Consider the following 20,518-nt stretch of genomic DNA (forward strand, 5'->3'; position numbering starts at 1 on the left):
AGGTGCCAAGTTCTGCTGGAAAACGAAGTCGGCATCTCCATAAAGCTGGTCTGCAGAGGGAAGCATGAAGTTCTCTAGAATTTCCTGGTAGAAGGCTGTGCTGACTTTGGACCTGATAAAACAGTGGACCAACACCAGCAGATGACATGGCTTCCCAAATCCTTACTGACCATGGAAACTTCACACTGGACCTCATGTACCGTATTTATCGCAGTATAGCGCACTCCCGCGTATACCGCGCACCCCTAAAGTTGCCCCGAATCTTGTGGAAAAAAGTTTTTTTTGTACTTAGTTTTGGTGTCTTGCGTGGCGTCCATTGGCGGCCTCGTCTAGTCCCGCGTCCGTCTGGGGCTTCGGGTGTCCTCTTCGTCGGGTCCGGCGTCCTTCTGCGGCGTCCTCCCCGCTCGTTTCCCGCGCCGAGTTTGAATACTGCGCTGACATATACAGAGCGCAGTACACTCGTGTATTGTCGGGCAGGCTTGGCAACTCTTGCGCTGAAGTCCTGTACGTCCAGGACGTGAGCGCGGAAGGAGCCGAGACTGCCCGACTATACCCGAGTGTACTGCGCTCTGTATATGTCGGCGCAGTATTCAAACTCGGCGCGGGTATCGGCGTATACCGCGCACCCATGATTTTGCCCTGATTTTCAGGGCAAAAAAGTGCGCGGTATACGCAGATAAATACGGTAACTTGAATTTTGTGCCTCTCTACTCTTCCTCCAGACTCCGGGACCTCGATTTCCAAAGGAAATGCAAATTTTTCCACTTTCCGTGATGATTTGGGAAGCCATGTCATCTGCTGGTGTTAGTCTACTGTGTTTTATCAAGTCCAAGGTCAGCAGAAAGTTGCATACTGAAGGCACCTTGGGTGCTCCGTAGCATCGGACTGGGTAACAAACAGTCTTCACCTGGCTCTACCTTGTTTGCCTTATACTTTAATAGATGTTTATATGAAAGTTCTGCTATACCAAATGGCACAGCCCAGTTTGCAGTCAAAATAATAAAATCACTAGTTGGAATTTATTATAACCTATAATTACTGTAAGACCAGAATAAAAAAAGGAAAACTGCATTTTAATTTCCAAATTGAAATAGAGATGTGCAAGTCAAAATAATTGGAATGTTAAATAGTAAAGATGCGTTTTGGTAACAGTTTGTGTGTATTTTGCAGTCCCATAGCAATAGCTCTGTACATGCGCAGCACCTAGTAGGCATTTAAGGCTCCGTTCACTCTCTGGCACTCAAGTCACAAAGTTGCATCAAAGTAGTTCTGGAACCTTTTCAAAGTCACAGCAAGTTGCATAGATTGGAAAGGGTGCCAATGAAATCAATGAACTGTGACTTTGGTGAGGACACAGCAGTAGTGGTTGGAACTATCATCAACTCACGACTCGACTACGCAAACTCCCTCTACTTAGGACTACCGAAATACCAGATTTCACGTCTACAAGTCATCTAGAACACAGCAGCCAGACTGGTAACTGGTAAAAAGCCGTGGGAATTGGTCTCCCCAATCTTGAGGTCCCTCCACTGGCTGCCCGTACAGGACCGGGTGACATTCAAGACACTCTGCCTCACCCACAAATGTATACAGGGTAAAGCTCCCCAATACTTAAGCGAGAAAATAAAACCCTACGTCACCAAGCGCGTTCTCCGGTCAACCAACCAAAACCTTCTCCAAATTCCTAAATCCCGCTACAAATCGAAGGGAGAACGTAGATTTTCGGTCCAAGGACCACGGCTCTGGAATGCTCTACCCACCACCATCCGCTTGGAGGAAAACCATCGGGCCTTTAGGAAAAAACTAAAGACCCACCTCTTCTGAAAGACCGGTACGACTCTGGATGCCAAGCGCCTTGAGGCGATTTAGTTCGCATTTGTTGCGCTATACAAGTTACTCACTCACTCACTCTTTGTGTCCAAAGTCACACCAGTGTGAACAGAGCCTTACTAGGATCTTCATTGGATTATACTGTCTCTATAACAGCCCTGCATGTGCAGTAGCAGAGTAACTTGATGAAGTGTTGCCAACCTACCAGATTGAAATTTACTGACACTGGCAAGTTTTTACTGCCATTTCCAAAAGTTACAAAATTTAGTTTAAGTGCAAATTTCACAAATTGTCTACAAACAAGTACAATGTGCAATTGGCAGTGTGACTTCAGGTATATATTAAGGCAAAAACTGTTCTTATTTTATTTTCCTTATAGTAAGTAGCTTGAGGACAGGACTCGGGAGGAAATTAGAATGGGCCGCGCACACACACACACACACACACACGAAATTGATTCTCAGTGACACTGACAGCAGTACAGATAATGATGACACGAGACGTCCTCTCCTGAGTCACAGTGACAGTCCCTTTCCACACCAGGTGGTCCCTTTAGTCCAAACAGCACTGACAGTCCCGCTCCTGGATTGCCTTGCTCCCATCCCGCAGACCTGCACACGAGGCTCCACCCACTCTGCTGGTCTCCCTTGCACCATGTCATCACATGACACGCTCAGACACCACCTCTGCCAGACCTGCCGCCCAAACTCACTGTAGCAGGCACCTAGATCTGTAAGCTCCAAACTAGAACTGTGAATGCGCAGTGCCATATTTTTTTACTGACAACCTTTTCCTGTCACTGGCATGAGAAAAATGCCCATTTCTTACTGGCCAGTAAAAATACTGACAGTTGGCAACACTGACCTGGCTGCCCAGTAAAGGGCCTCCAGATTAGGCAAGATAGCAGAGAACGCAGCACATGCGCAGTAGGATTATCAGCACTGCACTGTATTACTGACTGTCTTTTTAATATAATTTTTTATTGATCTGTCGCAGGCGCCATGTTTTAGAGCTAACCCAAAACCGCACCAAAAGCAGGGACGTGCATACTCCTGCAATTCTCGCGTGTGCTACTGGGCAAGACTTGAGATTTTTGTCACACAATTCTATGCTGTGCAGCTGCCTGTGTGAGAAGCGCCAAGAGACATACAGTGGGCGGGCCTGAGAATACCTGGATTTCATATTCTCATGGCCTAGCAAGTGGTGTTCCTTCAACACCAGATACAAGCAGCAAGGCCGTCATATGCTGGGGCTGTCCTGCCTGCTGAATGTTTTTTTTCTGATGGGAAGTATGTGTTCACTGAATGCATATCAGGGATTTATTATTAATAATAATAATAATAATAATAATAATAATAATAATAATAATAAAAAAAAAATATATATAATATATATATCAGGGCTCGACAAATCCCGGTCACCAGGTCGCCATGGCGACTAGAAATAGTGTCCTGGCGACTTGGCTTGGAAGGTGGGCAAAAAAAATAAATTTGTGAGCTGGCGCCATCTGGTGGTGGCCGTTGGTATTACAAGTTAAGCATTACAAGTTAAACAGCAATTCTAATGTAATTTTTCACTATTTTTCAATGCCATATTCTTCCCTCTAATTAGAACCCCCAAACATTATATATATTTTTTATCCTAACACCCTAGAGAATAAAATGGCGATCGTTGCAATACTTTCTATCACGCCGTATTTGCGCAGCGGTCTTACAAGCGCACTTTTTTGGGAAAAAATTACACTTTTTTTAATTAAGAAAATAAGACAACCGTAAAATTATCCCCATTTATTTTAATATTATGAAAGATGATGTTACGCCGAGTAAATTCATACCCAACATGTCACGCTTCAAAATTGCGTCCGCTCATGGAATGCCGACAAACTTTTACCCTTTAAAATCTTCATAGGCGACGTTTAAAAAAATCTACAGGTTGCATGTTTTGAGTTACATAGGAGGTCTAGGGCTAGAATTATTGCTCTCGCTCTACCAATCGCGGCGATACCTCACATGTGTGGTTTGAGCACCGTTTACATTTGCGGGCGCTGCTCACGTATGTGTTCGCTTCTGCGCGCAAGCTCATCGGGACGGGGTGCGTTTTCTGGCTCCTAACTTTTTTAGCTGGCTCCGAGATTCCAAGCAAATTTGTCAACCCCTGATTTATATATATATATATATATATATATATATATATATATATATATATATATATATATATATAATCATTTTATTGAATAGCTTTTTCTTTCTTTTTTTCTTCATATTGTACCACAACTGGTTTTTAATAATAATAATTTGTCATTTGTTTTTCAGGTCTGTGATTGGCTGTACCCTCTCATGTGCACTCAGTCCCCTGTACTACGCTCCAACACGGGGGTCTACATGTTCCCGGACATGATGTCCCAGACCCAAGGATCCTACGTAGGGGTGGTACTCTCAGCTGAGCTGCCCGCCGCTGACCTGGAGCTCTTTGAAGATCTTTTGAAACAAATGTCTGATCTGAGGATCCAGGTAAAAGAAAAAGAGATAACCGCGGTATGGTAACTGTAGAATCATCACAAAGTCCTTATATATGTCATTTGTCCAAAACATGATTATCGCAATGTGAGACTTGCACTTATTTACCCACAAGAGCTCCGTACACTTTTTAGGCATTGAATGTCTGAGGCTAATGCCGCGTACACACAATAATTTTTCAGCATGTTTAAAAAACAACGTTTTTCCAACTTCATCATTAAAACAACGTTGCCCACACACCATCATTTTATAAAAATGCTCTAGCAAAGCGCGGTGAGGTACAACACGTACGACGGCACTATAAAGGGGGAAGTTCCATTCGCCTTGGGGCTGCTTTAGCTGATTCCTTTTTAGTAAAAGACGATTCGCGCTTTTTTGTCTGTTACAGCGTGATGAATGTGCTTACTCCATTATGAACGGTAGTTTTACCAGAACGAGCGCTTCCGTCTCATAACTTGCTTCTGAGCATGCGCAGGTTTTTTTTCATCGTTTTAGCCCACACACCATCATTTTTTTTACAACCCAAAAAACTACAACGTTTAAAACGACGTTAAAAAATGCTGCATGTTCGAAAAAAATAAAAATTCTGCGTTTTTCAGAACCTGAAAAATTATGTGAAGCCCACACACGATTATTTTAAATGACGTTTTTCATGCTGAAAAATGATCGTGTGTACACAGCAATAGACTCTAAACACTTGGCAGGTGCTGGGATCTTGTGTTTGGGGTTTTATTTGTAAAGGTGATTTTTATATATTGAATAATTATGATTCCAAACTGAAAAACTGATTCCAAAATGAAGCGAGCCCGAGGGATTTGCATAAAATATATATATATATATATATATATATATATATATATATATATATATATATATATATATATATATATATATATATATATATATATATATTTATCCTTCCACATATATAGGACCACATTATTGAAAATGAAATTAAAGTATAACTGAACTTTCAATGAACATGCATTTGTACTTGTCCTTGGAGCCTATTGGAAAATGGCATTATGTTGTATCACCTTTTGTAAAGAAAGACCTTTTCCAGCAGCGTGACCTACACTATATTACCAAAACGGCTGCCTTTAAACGCACATTAACTTTAACCACTTCAACTCCGGAAGGTGTTACCCCCTTCCTGATACGGCACTGCGTTTCTTTAACTGACAATTACGCGGTCGTACGACGCTGTACACAAAATTGATGCCCTTCCTCCCCCCCCCCCCCCCCCCCACAAATAGAGCTTTCTTTTGGTGGTATTTGATCCGCTACGGTTTTTATATTTTTTGGCTAGAAACAAAAAAAGGCGGACAATTTTGAAAAAAAACACATAATTTGTTATGCTATTTCCTGCTATTTGTTATGCTTTGTGCTATAAAACCTATGCAATTAAAAAAAAAAAAAATTAGGCCAATATCTATTTTGCTACATGGTTTTTGGTAAAAGAAAATCCCAATAAGTGTATATTGATTGGTTTGCGCAAAAGTTATCACGTCTACAAACTACGGGATAGATTTATGGACTTTTTATTGTTTTTTACTAGTAATGGCGGCAATCGGCGATTTTTTTTGTGAGACTGCGACTTTGCGGCAGAAATCTGACACTAAGTGACACTTTTTGGTGAACAGTGACACCAATACAATGATCAGTGCTAAAAAAAAATGCACTTTCACTGTATAAATGACACTGGCAGGGAAGGGGTTAACACCAGGGGCTATCAAGGGGATAGGGTGTGTCCTTGGGAGTGCTTTCTAACTGGGGGGGGGGGGGTGGATGCAGTGGAACCTCGGATTACGAGCATAATCCGTTCCAGGAGAACGCTTGTAATCCAAAGCACTCGCATATCAAAGTGAGTTTCCCCAATGAGGTCAATGGAAACGAAAATAATTTGTTTCGCATTGACTTCAATGACATGCAATACCACATGCGGCCAGAGGCAGAGGGCGCCAGAGAGCCTTGGAAACGGCTGAAAAGGCCCAAGGACACTTTGGCTGACCTCGTAAAACCTTGGAAAGACTTTGTTCCCGAGATTTGCCGAGGTCAGCCAAGCTGTCCTCTGGCCTTTCCGCGCAGATCGGCGACGTTCGGCTCTGCTTGGCCCCTTCGCCCCCCACCTCAGGCCAAACGCGGTACTGCACACCGCTTTGGCCTGAATCGTGCTTGTTTTGCGAGACAACACTCGCAAACCGAGTTACGATCTTTAAAAATACGGTGCTCGTATTGCGAAACGCTTGGTAACCGCGTTACACGCTATCCGTGGTTCCACTGTAAGGTTGTTTGCTGACAGGTTGGTTAGTTTAGCTGGGATTTTCTTTTCGTTTTGTTTGACATGCATCTCCCTTCAGCGTGCTCCTTGCATTGAAGGGCAGTTATAGGTGGGGGCAGTGGCCATTGATTAGTGGTGCAGTTTGGAGACCTGTGCTGAATTACAGGTGGTACTCTGAGTCAGGCGGCACTTCCCTGGACTCGCTTCTCCTGCAGAAACTAGGATTTCTGTTATCTGACCACTCAGAGTATTTACATTTAAGTAAACGTTCCATCAGTAGGAGGACATTGTGCAGGAGGTCAAGTGGCAGTTCCAGTGACCCCTCCGAGATGTCCGGGGGCCCTAGTAATATTGGAGGGCCACAATAATAATCATGGTAGACACAGCAGGATAGTTTTCAGTGCTTGTTGTTTACAGATTTGTCTGTATGGCTGAGCTGTGGAACAAAGGGCACAGACGTTTCTCCTTTGTACCAGATTGGATGTTCTCCAGTTTATGTCGCGTGAAACATTCTGCAATAATCGCAGAAATACAAAGAATAAGTTGTCTATAAAACAAAGCGGGCGGTGTGCATTTGTCTGTGTCTAATTTCCACATTCAGCTCTGTTTGTCAGACACCAAGCTAAAGATTGATTTTATTTTAAACTTAAAGGGGTTGTAAAGGTACAATTTTTTTATTTATTTTTCCCCTAAATAGCTTCCTTTACCTTAGTGCAGTCCTCCTTCACTTACCTCATCCTTCCATTTTGCTTTTAAATGTCCTTATTTCTTCTGAGAAATCCTCACTTCCTGTTCTTCTGTCTGTAACTCCACACAGCAATCCAAGGCTTTCTCCCTGGTGTGGAGTGTTGTTCTCGCCCCCTCCCTTGGACTATAGGAGAGTCAGGACACTCACTACGTTGCAGATAGAGCAAGGCGCTGTGTGTTAGTGGGCGTCCCGAGCACGAAACTCCACACCAGGGAGAAAGCCTCGCATTACTGTGTGGAGTTACAGACAGAAGAACAGGAAGTGGGGATATCTCAGAAGAAATAAGGACATTTAAAAGCAAAATGGAAGGATGAGGTAAGTGAAGGAGAACTACACTAGGGTAAAGGAAGCTATTTAGGATTTTTTATTTTTTACCTTTACAACCCCTTTAAAGTAGAACTATAGGCAGCTTTTTTTCATTTTGGAAAGAGTAAAGCCTGGTCCACACAATCGTATTTTCTGCGGACAAGGCATAGGACTTTTGTCCGAAGGGCGTTGGCCAGAAACTTGTCTTGCATATAAACTGCAAAGAATTGTCGGCCAACAAACACAAAACGACATGGTTTTCAGCTCTTTAGCTCCACCCTTTGGGCAGATTTGGGGACTGGGGGGCTGCAGCACTAAAAAGTTTTTTTCACCTTAATGCATAGAATACATTAAGGTGAAAAACCATGAGGGTTTACAACCCCTTTAACCACTTCAGCCCTAGAAGAATTTACTCCCTTCCTGACCAGCGCACTTTTTGCGATTCGGCACTGCGTCGCTTTAACCGACAATTGTGCAGTCGTGCGACATGGCTCCCAAACAAAATTGACATTTTTTTTTTTCACAAATAGAGCTTTCTTTTGGTGGTATTTGATCACCTCTGCGTTTTTTTTTGCGTTCTAAACAAAAAAGTCTGACAATTTTGAAAAAAATACATTTTTTTTTACTTTTTGCTATAATAAATATCCCTCAAACTGTATTAAAAAAAAAAGCACATTTCTTTCTCAGTTTTGGCCGATTTATGTATTCTTCTACATATTTTTGGTAAAAATTAATAAAAATAAGCGTATATTGATTGATTTGCGCAAACGTTCTAGCGTCTAAAAAAAAAAATGGGGGCTAGTTTTAGGGCATTTTTATTAATATTTTTTTTTGTTTTGTTTTCTTTACTAGTAATCTGCGATTTTTTTTTTTTATTTTTTTTTATTTTATCGTGACATTATGGCGGACACATCAGACACTTTTGATGCTATTTTGGGACCATTGTCATTTGACACTGGCGGGGAAGGGGTTAACCACTAGGGGGGCAAGAAAGGGGTTAAGTGTGTCCTAGGGACGTGTGATTATTCTCGCGTGTACGAGGCCTAGGTGTTTTTTTTTTTTTCTGGATGCCACATTTTGGAATCCAGAATTTTAATATCCAGTCCGTCTGTCTGTAGAAATTGTAAAGAATAATGCTCTGAATGTTGATCTATATTCATGTACCTGACTTCATGTCTTATTTTTTGGCACAATAAACAATTTTTCTGATTTAAAAAAAAAAGAAATTGTAAAGAGCCCACATGACCGTGTCTGTCAGCAACAGGATCCTTCCTCAGTCACCTCATGGTCACGGCCCCTTGTCTTGTGCAGGTAGTAAATGGCTACAATAATAAAACCTTCTATTGTTTTGTTTCTGCTCTTCAAGTCCAGCGATGCAGCAGAAGAAGTCATTGACTTGAGTCAGACTGTGCATGTTGTCACCATACCTGAGCCAGAGCCTGAGCCAATAGAGAAAGATGACCTGCCACCATGGAGTCAGAAGGTTGCCCAAGGAATCCTGCAAGGTAAATGAGATAATATTTCGTATTTTATCCGCTTGGCAATTGAAGACCGGCAGAGGTGGAAATAAAACTTCATGCTGCAGTTTGATGCCCTTCAGTGCGGGTTACAGCTCGGGTCTTATCTAGCCTCAGGCCTCGTGCCTTGGTGAGCCCTTCATCTACATTAGTTTCCTATTAGGGACTTCAATAATGGAAAAGTAACTTGCCAAGCTGGGATTTTTTTTTCTGTGAATACAAATGGGACATGCTGTACCTTGCGGAAAGAAATATGAAGGCAGAAAAAGGGGCAGTTCATCGTATTTTCCATCCAGTGTTGGTTCCGTCTAAGGTCACCTCTGCCAAAAGTTGGTGGTTTAGTGTCACAGATCATTTACACGGCTAAGAGGATGTCATCAGTGATGAATAATAAATGGAGGATCCAGCTGTCAGAGAGGTTTAGTGGTCTTTAGGGGAGTAAAGAGAAAAATGACTACAGGGAAATATTGTTAATGGACATGCAAGAAGATGGCGAGTCATTAAATCCATTGGGTCATGTCGGTTTGGGGTGGAGTCTTGTAATCTGTAACTTTATTAACTATAGAGGTGGCCTCCAGAGCTTTATCCAGCTCTGGGTGTAGTATTCCTCCCACTGGACACCAATAGTGGGGCATAATTCCTGCCACTGATACCCAATAATGGGGAACTATCCCTCTCATTGATACCAATAATGGGGCACAATTCCTCCAATTAATACTAGTGAGGGGGCACTATTGCTCCAACTAATAGTGATGGGGTACTATTTCTCCAACTAATACCAATGATGGAGCACTATTCCTGCAACCAATACGAATGATGGGGCACTATTCCTGCAACTAATACCAATGCTGGAGCACTATTCCTGCAACTAATACCAGTGATGGAGCACTATTCCTGCAACTAATACCAGTAATGGGGCACTATTTCTCCAACTAATACCAGTAATGGGGCACTATTTCTCCAACTAATACCAGTGATGGGGCACTATTCCTCCAATTAATACTAGTGAGGGGGCACTATTGCTCCAACTAATACCAGTGATGGGGCACTATTCCTCCAATTAATACTAGTGAGGGGGCACTATTGCTCCAACTAATTCCAGTGATGGGGCACTATTCCTCCAATTAATACTAGTGAGGGGGCATTTTTGCTCTACTACTGTATTTGCTGGTGTATAAGACTACCTTTTACACTTAAAAAAAAATGGTCAAAAAGCAGGGGTCGTCTTATACGCCGGGTCAGCTGCTCGGATGCCTGCTGGATGTGCAGTAATATTATATGTAGCTTCTGCTACATACAGTATATACCGCTTAGCCAATCCCGATGAGCGATGTATTCAAATGAATACAGAGCCTGCTTGGATTGGAGTAACATCCTCTGCCAATCCGAGCAGGTTACATACAGTAGCCTGCTCAGATTGGCTTTGAGAGTCAGAGAGGCGTGGGCTGATGATGTTACAGCCTCTGCCAATCCAAGCAGGCTTTGTATTCATTAATAGAATACATCGCTCACCGTGATTGGCTCCAGCTCCAGCAAGAATGAAGAAGGATATGGCTCCAGAAGGAAGAAATATGAAGTGTCGGAAACCTCGGGAGGGGGGTCGTCTTATACGGTGAGTACAGGCAAAAAATCTTAAACTGTAACATTAGGGGGTCGTCTTATACGCCCGGTCGCCTTATACACCGGCAAATGCAGTAATAGTGATGGGGTACTATTTCTCCAACTAATACCAATGATGGGGCACTAGTCCTGTAACTAATAATAGTGATGGGGCACTATTTCTACAACTAATACTAGTGATGGGGAACTATTTCTCCAACTAATACTAGTGATGGGGAACTATTTCTCCAACTAATACTAGTGATGGGGCACTATTTCTACAACTAATACTAGTGATGGGGAACTTTTTCTACAACTAATACTAGTGATGGGGCACCATTTCTCCAACTAATACTAGTGATGGGGAACTTTTTCTACAACTAATACTAGTGATGGAGAATTATTCCTCCAAAGAGTACCAATGATCGTCCTCCCAGGGAGGGCTGGCGTGCCCTGACCTACATAAATACTTCCTGGCCACCCAACTAGTTACAGCAGCCTGGTGGCTTACTCCCGATACGACAAACCCTGCCACCATGGTTGAGGCGGCGGTGGTAAAATCGTTAGAAGCGCTGAAATTTTTGCTTTTTCGCGGTCCCAAGGCCCCGTACTCATTGACCCCCTCCATGCGCACCACGCTTCGTGCTTGGGGGGCGGGACTTAGAATTGAAAGATACCCTAAAAATGCACTCTCTCCAGCTGCCCCCTTGTGGTTGAACCCCACCATTGAGCACATTTACAAATTGCCTGAACCCCACGCTTGGACCAAATTTGGTGTTAAAACAGTGGCCCAGGTGGTCTTCAACCAATCTCTGGCCCCACTCCCCAAACTGATTTCGGACTTTAACATCCCGCAGAGCTATTTCTTTAGATATTTACAACTCTCCCATGCCTTTGGTCGCCAATTCTCCAGTTCTCCCCTTCAGTTCGTTCAGTCCTCATTAGAGACCCTCCTTAGGTCGGGGTGTACAGACAAACCCACCTCGCGACTGTACTCTCACTTAATACTAACCTCCCTCCCTACTCTGGAAAACCTCAGAAACAAATGGCTACACGACATTCCTGACTTTGACAATGACGATTGGGATGACATGTGGGACTTCCCTTTCAGATCCCTGGTCTCCCTGAGAGACCGACTAATACAGTTCAAGATGGCTCACCGCGCATACTTCACCCCACACAGGTTGCACAAAATGAACCCCGCCTCCCCCCCGGGGTGCTGGCGTTGTGGTACAGTCCCAGGTGACTTTACCCACATTTTTTGGACCTGCCCAGCCATCGCTGATTACTGGAAGGAGATACTACGGGTCATTACGCAGATCACCACTATATCGCTTCAACCCTCCATAGCAGTATGTATATTAGGTCTGATAGAACAACTGATTCCCACTGTGGCAGGTCGCACCCTGGTCTGGTTGCTTCTCTTTTATGCCCGCAAGGCCATAGCCCTTAGCTGGCGTAAACCTAATCCTCCTCCTCTCTCCCTGTGGAAGCAATTGGTCAACAACAGCCTGCCTCTTTACAAGGATTGCTATGCTAATAGGGGTTGCCCTCAAAAATATGACAAGGTTTGGTCCAAATGGCTGGCGGATTCTTCCACAGCCGCAGACCCAAGCTCCACTTAATTCTTTGTTCCCGGATGTTGTATAGGACTCTTCGAATGTAATATCTCATGTGTCTATGAGCTGCAGGGTTCCCCTTTTTATTTTTCTTTATTTATTTTATTTTATTTTTTTTCCACTCGTGAATGACGGCCCGCTGAGACCTTTGTGCTGACTTGAACTTCCCACCTTCTTCTATGTATTCAGATTGCCTCGTATCATATTTCTGTATGTACCTTAGCCAATTTTTGTCATGACCAATGTTTGTTTTCTTTTTTTTTTTTTGTTGAATGTTTTAAAATTCAATAAACAGATTTAAAAAAAAAAAAAAAAAAAAAAGAGTACCAATGATAGAGCAGTAATCCTCCTCCTATTGACCACAGACGCTATGTAATCGTTTTACACCCACTTACCACCAAGCCTAAGGCATTGTTTACTTCCACTGATGCCAGGGCAATTTCAACTCCTAGAAGGGCAACGGTTTGGGGCATGGGGGCCCAGCCCAAGCGCCACAAACTTGTATCCTAAGATAGAGGTCCCCAAAGTGAGAGACACAACCAGCCAAAAGAACAAAAATGAATTCCAGCCAGGAAACGGCTGAGCTCATGCAACTCCCTGGAGGTATTGTGGGAATACATGTGGCGTTACGTCCACCTGGCGTATAGATCACTCAGCGGCGGATACTATGGGCCAGATTCACAAAAGAGATACGACGGCGTATCTCCTGATACGCCGTCGTATCTCTGTGATTCATAGAATCAGTTACGCATAGATAGCCCTAAGATCCGACAGGTGTAATTGACTTACACCGTCGGATCTTAGGATGCAGTACCGCGGCCGCCGCTGGGTGGAGTTTGCGTCGTTTTCCAGCGTCGGGTATGCAAATTGGCTTTTACAGCGATCCACGAAGCTACTCGCGTGCATAACATTGTTTTTTCCCGTCGCAAAGTTAAGCAATCTTTTTCATTGCTTAACTTTACACCAGCCATGTTAAAGTATGGCCGTCGTTCCCGCGTCGAATTTAACAAAAAAATTTTGGCGTAAGTACGTTACGCACGTCGCCATTCACAAACACGTCGGGGCGCCGTAATTTTGCGCAAAGCACGTCGGTAAATTTACGAACGGAGCATGCGCAGAATGTTAGACGCGGGAGCGCGCCTAATTTAAATGGTAGTCACAAAATTTTGCCTGACGAAGAGGTCCTGCGTGACCTCGAAACGTTGCTTTTTGGATCGCTATTATGCATTACGTTTTTGGACGTTTTTTCAATGATCCTTGGTGTGCTGGCGAATATGTGTACATAATTTAAATGGTACACGCCCCATTTGAATTAGGTGGGCTTGCGCCGGACGTCTTTACGATACACCGCCGCAACTTTACAGGTAAGTGCTTTGTGAATCAGGCACTTACGCTGAAAACTTGCGGCGGTGTAACGTAAACGGGATACGTCATGCCGCGGCGCAGGTACCTGAATCTGGCCCTTACTTTCTATTTGTAGATTATAGCCTACTGTTTTTTGGACTTTAAATGCTGTGTTTCAATCTAGGGGCGTCTTGGCTGAACTGGGGCTTGGTGAAAGGAGCAGAGCTGACGGAAAAAGCCATTCACAAAGGCGCTACAAAATTAAGAGAACATATTCAGCCTGAGGACAGACCTATGGAAGTCAACCCCACAGTGGCCAAGGGACTTCATGTGGCACAGCAGGCCACCGGCGGTGCAGTGAAAGTCAGCCAGTTCCTAGGTAAAAAAAAAACATCCTAGCTGTATATCGGTTTACAGAACCTAAGAAGTGTGGGCATTGACTGTATTACTCAAGTTTAATTAATTATATCATTTTCACACTGACAAAGAAAAAACCTGCAATTCCAAAGTTTACATTGCTAATAACGTCCCTGCAGGAGCACTGTGAACATAATAGCATAGTTGTTTTTGTCTTTTTTTTCTTTAATAATTGGCTTGAAACTTCATGAATGGGTGGGCGGGTCATATGTTTGGGTTATGGAAATAAATTAAAGCTAAACTGTGGGCAGATACAAACACGCCATCCCGTCCAGCTATGCAATTATGTAGAATTATTCCATTAAAGTGTGTTTTAAGCCAAAAATGTTTTTTAGTGGTTCTGAATAGAGCGACGAAGGATTAGAAATCCTGTCTGGTTTGCGTTATTCATTGCTCCATTAGAAAGACTTCTCCTTAACCACTTCAATACTGGGCACTTTTACCCGCTTCCTGCCCAGGCCAATTTTTTAGCTGTCGCACTTTGAATGACAATTACACGGTCATGCAACACTGTACCCATATGACATTTTTATCGTTTTTGTTGCACAAATGGAGCTTTCTTTTGGCCCTTTTTTTATCACCGCCGTTTTTTTTTTTTTGCTAAGCAAACAAAAAAGACTCCAAATTTTGAAAAAAAATAAATAACATTTTCATAGTGTTTTGTTATAAAATTTTGCAAACGGATAATTTTTCTCATACGCTGATGAGGCTGCACCGATAGGTGACACTGACTGATTGGCACTGATTGACAGCACTAGTGGCAGCACGATCACGGGAGGACATCCGTGTACACCCTCCCAGCAAAGCAAATCACGGTGTAGCCGTCTTTCACCTATAGCCCGGGGGTGAAGAGGTTAAGCTGACCATAAATGGATCGAATCTCAGCCGGTTCAGCAGGGACCGGCTAAAATTTGATCCATGTATGGGCAGACTGATTGCACAACCAGCATGTAGGATCTTCATCATGCGATTATTTCCAGCGGCTATAGCCACTAGCAGTAATCCCTGTGTTTCCCCGAACCCATAGTTGAAGAAAATAAAATCGCATAATCTATCGCCAGCTCTACTTCCTGTTCTGCTGACATTTTACCAAAAAATTAAGTGCGGGGAAAATCTGCAACAGGGATGCAGACAAAATTCTGATAGAAGTTCCAACCTTCCCCTACTCTAATACACTCTCTGTTTTAATACTATATAATACTATATAATACTATACAGTACTCTTATAAAATAAAAAAAACTTTTTATACATTTTATAAAATGTCCTTAGGACAGAAAGTTGGGAAAAATCTCTAACCGAGCCCCAGATAGCAATAGAAACCAGACCTAGGTTCTAATCGTTCCCCATTCACACCATACATGTTGTTATTTGAATAGAAATAACACATGCAACTAAACCTGTATAAAACTTTCTTCACTTCTGTGCCTTGCAAAGCTATTATTGGCAGTGCCATTTTTCACATATGCCCGCTCACTCCAATAAATGGATGGGAACCATTTCCATGGTCCTTGGAAAGAACAAAGAAGTAAAAGTAGAATTTACCAAGCAGAAGGCACACAATATACTGTATGTGCCATAGCTGTGCCCAGTGGTAGAGTATATAAAACATAATTCTACCTGCCATTTAGTCTGTCTTTTACCATACAGAGAATTGTATGGCCCATAAACACAGGCAGTTTGTGGAGCAAATGTGTAAAAAAAAAAATATTCTGCACCCAGGAAGCCACAGGGCCGCATACATCTACCCATAGATCCAGGTGTTTTTCGGCACCCGGGGAGCAAATCGGGTAAACACTGATGCTTTTCTGCGTAATTTTTTTACACATACAGGCCCAGATTCAGGTATAACCGCGCAATATTTGCAAGGGCAAAGGGCAACGATTTTTGCTCTGCGCCCACGCAAATATTTCGATTTGCCCGCGATTCACGGAGCAGTAGCGGGCGCTATGCTAATTTGCCCTGCGTAAGGGCGCCTAATGTAAATGATCCCGCCGGGGGCGGGAATCCTTTAAATTTGGCGCGCTCCCGCGCCGAGCGAACAGCGCATGCTCCGTCGGGAAACTTTCCCGACTTGCATTGCGGCAAATGACGTCGCAAGGACGTCATTTGCTTCTAAGTGAACGTGAATGGCGTCCAGCGCCATTCACGAATCACTTACGTAAACGACGTGAAATTCTAATTTCACGAGCGGGAAGGGTGGCTATACTTTAGCATTGGCTGCGCCTACTATGAGTAGGAGCAGCCTTATGCTAAAGTCGCCGTACGGAAACTCCGTACCTTGCGTGCGCAGGGCCCGCGCAACTTTTGTGAATCGGTGTTAGTATGCAATTTGCATACTATACACAGATCACAATGGCCGCGCCCCCTAGCGGCCAACGCAAGAATGCAGCCAAAGATATGAAGGCATAAGGAGGCTTATGCCTGTCATATCTTAGGCTGCAGTCGGTGTAACGAGGTTCCTGAATCAGGAGCACTCGTTACACCGGAGCAAGTAAGCACTTGCGCCACGCAACCTATGGTTGCGTGGGCGCAAGTGCTTCTTGAATCTGGGCCACAGAGTGTAAAAATTAGGTATTTCCTGCACACAAGACTTCTCCATCCAGGACATACATCATATGCGCATGCTAATGCAAACAAGTATAGGCGTTTACCCAATTGCAGCCATGTACAACCATTTCCTTCTGTGGCTCACCAGCTGCAGCTCCCTGGGCCCAGAATCCTGGATTTTTTATGCTAGAGTAGATATGCGCCAGAAACTGTGCCTGCGCAGGAGCCCTTATCCAGCATTTTTTTATTTTTTATTTGTTTGTTTTTCAACAAATTCTATGTAAAGTACTGTGTAGTTAATTAATGAGAGAGAGAGGGAGAGAGAGAATGAATGGGGGTAATCCACAAGGATCCGGCGTAACTTAATTTTTCCCATTTAAGTTACACTGCCTTAAAATTTCTACCTAAGTGCCCGATCCACAAAGCACTTCACTTACCTAGAAATTTTTGGCTGTGTAACTTAAATTCCGCCGGCGCAAGGCGTTCCTCTTTTTTCATGGGGGCGATTCCCATTTAAATTAGGCGCGCTCCCGCGTCGGCCGTACTGTGCATGCTTGTGATGTCATTTTCCCGACGTGCATAGCGCGAAATTACATTACGCCGAGCTTTGTGGATCGCGACAGGTCAATAAAGTTGCGTCGGGAAAAAAAAAGATACGGCGAAAAAAAAAAATTCAAAACCAAAAAAAAAATCGCGTCGCTGGACAGAAGGGTCTGCTTTTACATGGTGTAAACAGTTTACACTTTGTAAAAGCAGCCCTAATTTTGCGTTTGCAAACTAAAACTTACGGAGAAAAAGCGAAGCTGAAAAGCTTCGTGGATCTCCGTAAGTGCTAATTTGCATACCCGAGGCGGCATTTCGACACGAAATGCCCCCAGCGGCGGATGCGGTACTGCATCCTAAGATCCGGCAGTGTAAGTCCCTTACACATGCCGGATCTTCTGCCTAACTATGAGAAACTGATTCTGTGGATCAGTTCTATAGTTGGGAACAGGGATACGACGGCGTAACAGCAGTTACGCCGGCGTATCCCTTTTGAGGATCTGGCCCAATGTATCCAAGTTGATCGATCAAATCAGCCTTTCCATCCATGGTTCAAATCTTGGGCAGCTTCTGCTGAACTGGCCGAGATTTGACCTGTCTATAGCCGGCCTTGGCTTCAGATATTGTAATTCCATACTATCATCGTCCCAGTAGGGTACATCCTCCTTTGACAACATGTTATATGGTTTCTGTAGATCAGCAAACACCGCTGGCTTGCAGGTTCTTACATTTGAGATGCTTCCGATCTCCTTCTGACCTGTTTTTGGCTTCCTAAGCTTGTTCCAGCTGCTTTTTCATTCACATTGACTGATATGGGGAGAAACTGTTCTAGTAAGAACAATATTCCGTGTACACAGGCCCTTTCTCTGCTCCCAGTGCTGTAGGATATGGAATTTCCAGATGCTGCCATTGCTGCCCACTTCTCCTGGCAATGCTCATTAAGGGTCACATTAATCCAGTGACTGGCCTGGACAAGGTCAGGTTGGTGGCTCTGAAATGTTTTATAGCCACAGACAACCAGGAATTTAGGGACAGATTCATAAAGAATTGCGGCGGCGTAACGTATGTCCTTTACGTTACTCCGCCGCAAGTTTTCCTCGTAAGTGCTTGATTCACAAAGCACTTGAGTGTAAACTTGCGGCGTAGTAACGGTAAGCCGTCCGGCGCAAGCCCGCCTAATTCAAATGGGGCGGGGACCATTTAAATTAGGTGCCGAACTTACTGCGCATGCTCAGTTTTGAAATTTCCCGCCGTGCTTTGTGCGAAATTACGTCGCCCGACGTAATGTTTTGAATGGCGACGTGCTTAACGTACTTTCGTATTCCCGGACGACTTATGCAAAAAAAAAAAATTGAAATTTGACGTGGGAACGACGGCCATACTTTAACTATAACGAACACGCGTACCTTCGTGGATCGCCGTAAAAGCTAATTTGCATACCCGACGCTGGAAAACGACGCAAACTCCACCCAGCGGCGGCCGAAGTATTGCATCCTAAGATCCGAAGGTGTAGGAAGCCGTACGCCTGTCGGATCTTGGCCAAATGCCGTTGTATCTTTGTTTGTGAATTACAAATAAAGATACGACGCAGCAAATTTGAAAGTACGCCGGAGTATTGGCAGATACTCTGGCGTACTTCTTCTCTGAATCTGGCCCTTAGTATTTATTGAGGAAGAGATTTCATTTGGCAGTGGTAGCGAACATATTTTGCTGAGCATGGGATTTTTTTTTGTTGTGGGTAAAATCTATACATTATCAGTTTACAATTTTTAAGATCCACCTCTTCAGTCAACAAAGTGATAGAGAATCAGAGACCATGTTCATAGAATAAAAAAATCAGATTTTTGGTTATTATTGGAAACCGTGCCGATGTTAAAGGGGTTGTAAAGGAATTTTTTTTTTTTTCATAATAAGCATCCTTTACCTGCAGACATTCCTCTTTTCACTTCCTCACTGTTCGTTTTTTCTCAGAAGTTGCTCTATTTCTTCTCTGTTCTGTTCACTTCCTGCTTGTCTGATTGTTACTCACCACCGTGACGGGAGGGTTTACTGCGGTGGTCAGTAACGTGCTCACCCCCTCCTGGGAACTACATCTGTGCGGCAGGACGCTCTCTACGTGTTAGAGACTTCAAGGAGGTGTGAAATACTGGACGTGCCGCAATTCATACTGGGAAATGTAGTTCTTACATGAACGAGCGATGCAAACCAGGAAGTGAATGAGAGAACAGAAACTAGAATGCCGGAGGTGATATAGATGAAGGAATTTAATAGGTATTTACTAGTTTTTTAACAGAATCATTACACTATTCTGTCTGTCTACCTTGCAGACATTAATTTTAGGCAACATTTTTTTTTCTTTACAACTCCTTTAAGGAAAGACTTTTTCTTGCGTGCAACCAGTGAGTGCGTATTTTGTAAAATATGTGTATATCTCCCATAGTGGATGGTGTCTGTGCCATTGCAAGTTGTGTCGGGAGAGAACTTGGGCCACATGTGAAGAAACATGGCAGCAAGCTAATTCCAGAATCTTTGAAGAAAGACAAGGATGGAAAGTCTCCACTGGATGGCGCTATGGTGGTAGCAGCTAGTGGTGTACAAGGTATTCACAGGACCTGAGGTCTCTTCCACCGCTACAATCCACCAGTTTCAATATGTTAACATGAACCTTTTTTTTTATCTTTTTAGGATTTGCAACTGTCTGGCTGGGCCTGGAGTATGCTGGGAAGAACATCGCTAAGAGTGTGGCCACAGAGACCGTGCATACCGTCAAATATAAGTAGGTGTTGTTCTTGGGGCTTTTCCAGCATGCTGGAAAGCCCATTGCTGTAATGTATAATGTACAATTTGTTTAACCATTTCCCACCCACTCCAGCATTCCAGTTCTGAATGCTCAGGGGGCAGGAAGGATCGTGATCTTGTGACTTTTGCCCCATCGGCTACCAATTATTTAGTCTGGTCTGAGAGCTGTCTTTGTGCTGAGAATGCGCAGTGAGCACGCTCTCAGTAGATAAACATCGGCTGCCCGGTAAAGCATATACAGGGCTGCTATTACAAATGTTGTTACAGGCCCCATACATTCTATCTGACAGGGCCCATTCGGCCGATAGTGACTAGACACAGATTTAGCAGTCCCTTTCTCTGCAGCCTCCGCTGCACAGATGAATGAATAGGTAGCGCTCTGAAGCTTCCTACTCATTCACAAACTAAAGCATAGTAAACTGTTTACTGTGCTTCAGTGATGAACACAGAA

General features: G+C 43.6%; 1 protein-coding gene across 2 annotated transcripts in view; it reads left to right on the forward strand.

The window, feature by feature from the left end:
- The window catches only part of SPART (spartin), a 72,227-nt gene that overhangs the window by 38,211 nt on the left and 13,498 nt on the right, over nucleotides 1–20,518 (forward strand). For both annotated transcript variants that reach the window (XM_040340397.1, XM_040340398.1), the window contains exons 3-7: nucleotides 4,143–4,340; nucleotides 9,048–9,186; nucleotides 13,945–14,139; nucleotides 19,709–19,867; nucleotides 19,954–20,044. In XM_040340397.1, coding sequence (XP_040196331.1) covers nucleotides 4,143–4,340; nucleotides 9,048–9,186; nucleotides 13,945–14,139; nucleotides 19,709–19,867; nucleotides 19,954–20,044 — 782 coding nt within the window. The remainder of the gene's footprint in view (nucleotides 1–4,142; nucleotides 4,341–9,047; nucleotides 9,187–13,944; nucleotides 14,140–19,708; nucleotides 19,868–19,953; nucleotides 20,045–20,518) is intronic.

This window comes from Rana temporaria, chromosome 2 (assembly GCF_905171775.1).
Source record: "Rana temporaria chromosome 2, aRanTem1.1, whole genome shotgun sequence".
Classification (NCBI taxonomy): domain Eukaryota; kingdom Metazoa; phylum Chordata; class Amphibia; order Anura; family Ranidae; genus Rana; species Rana temporaria.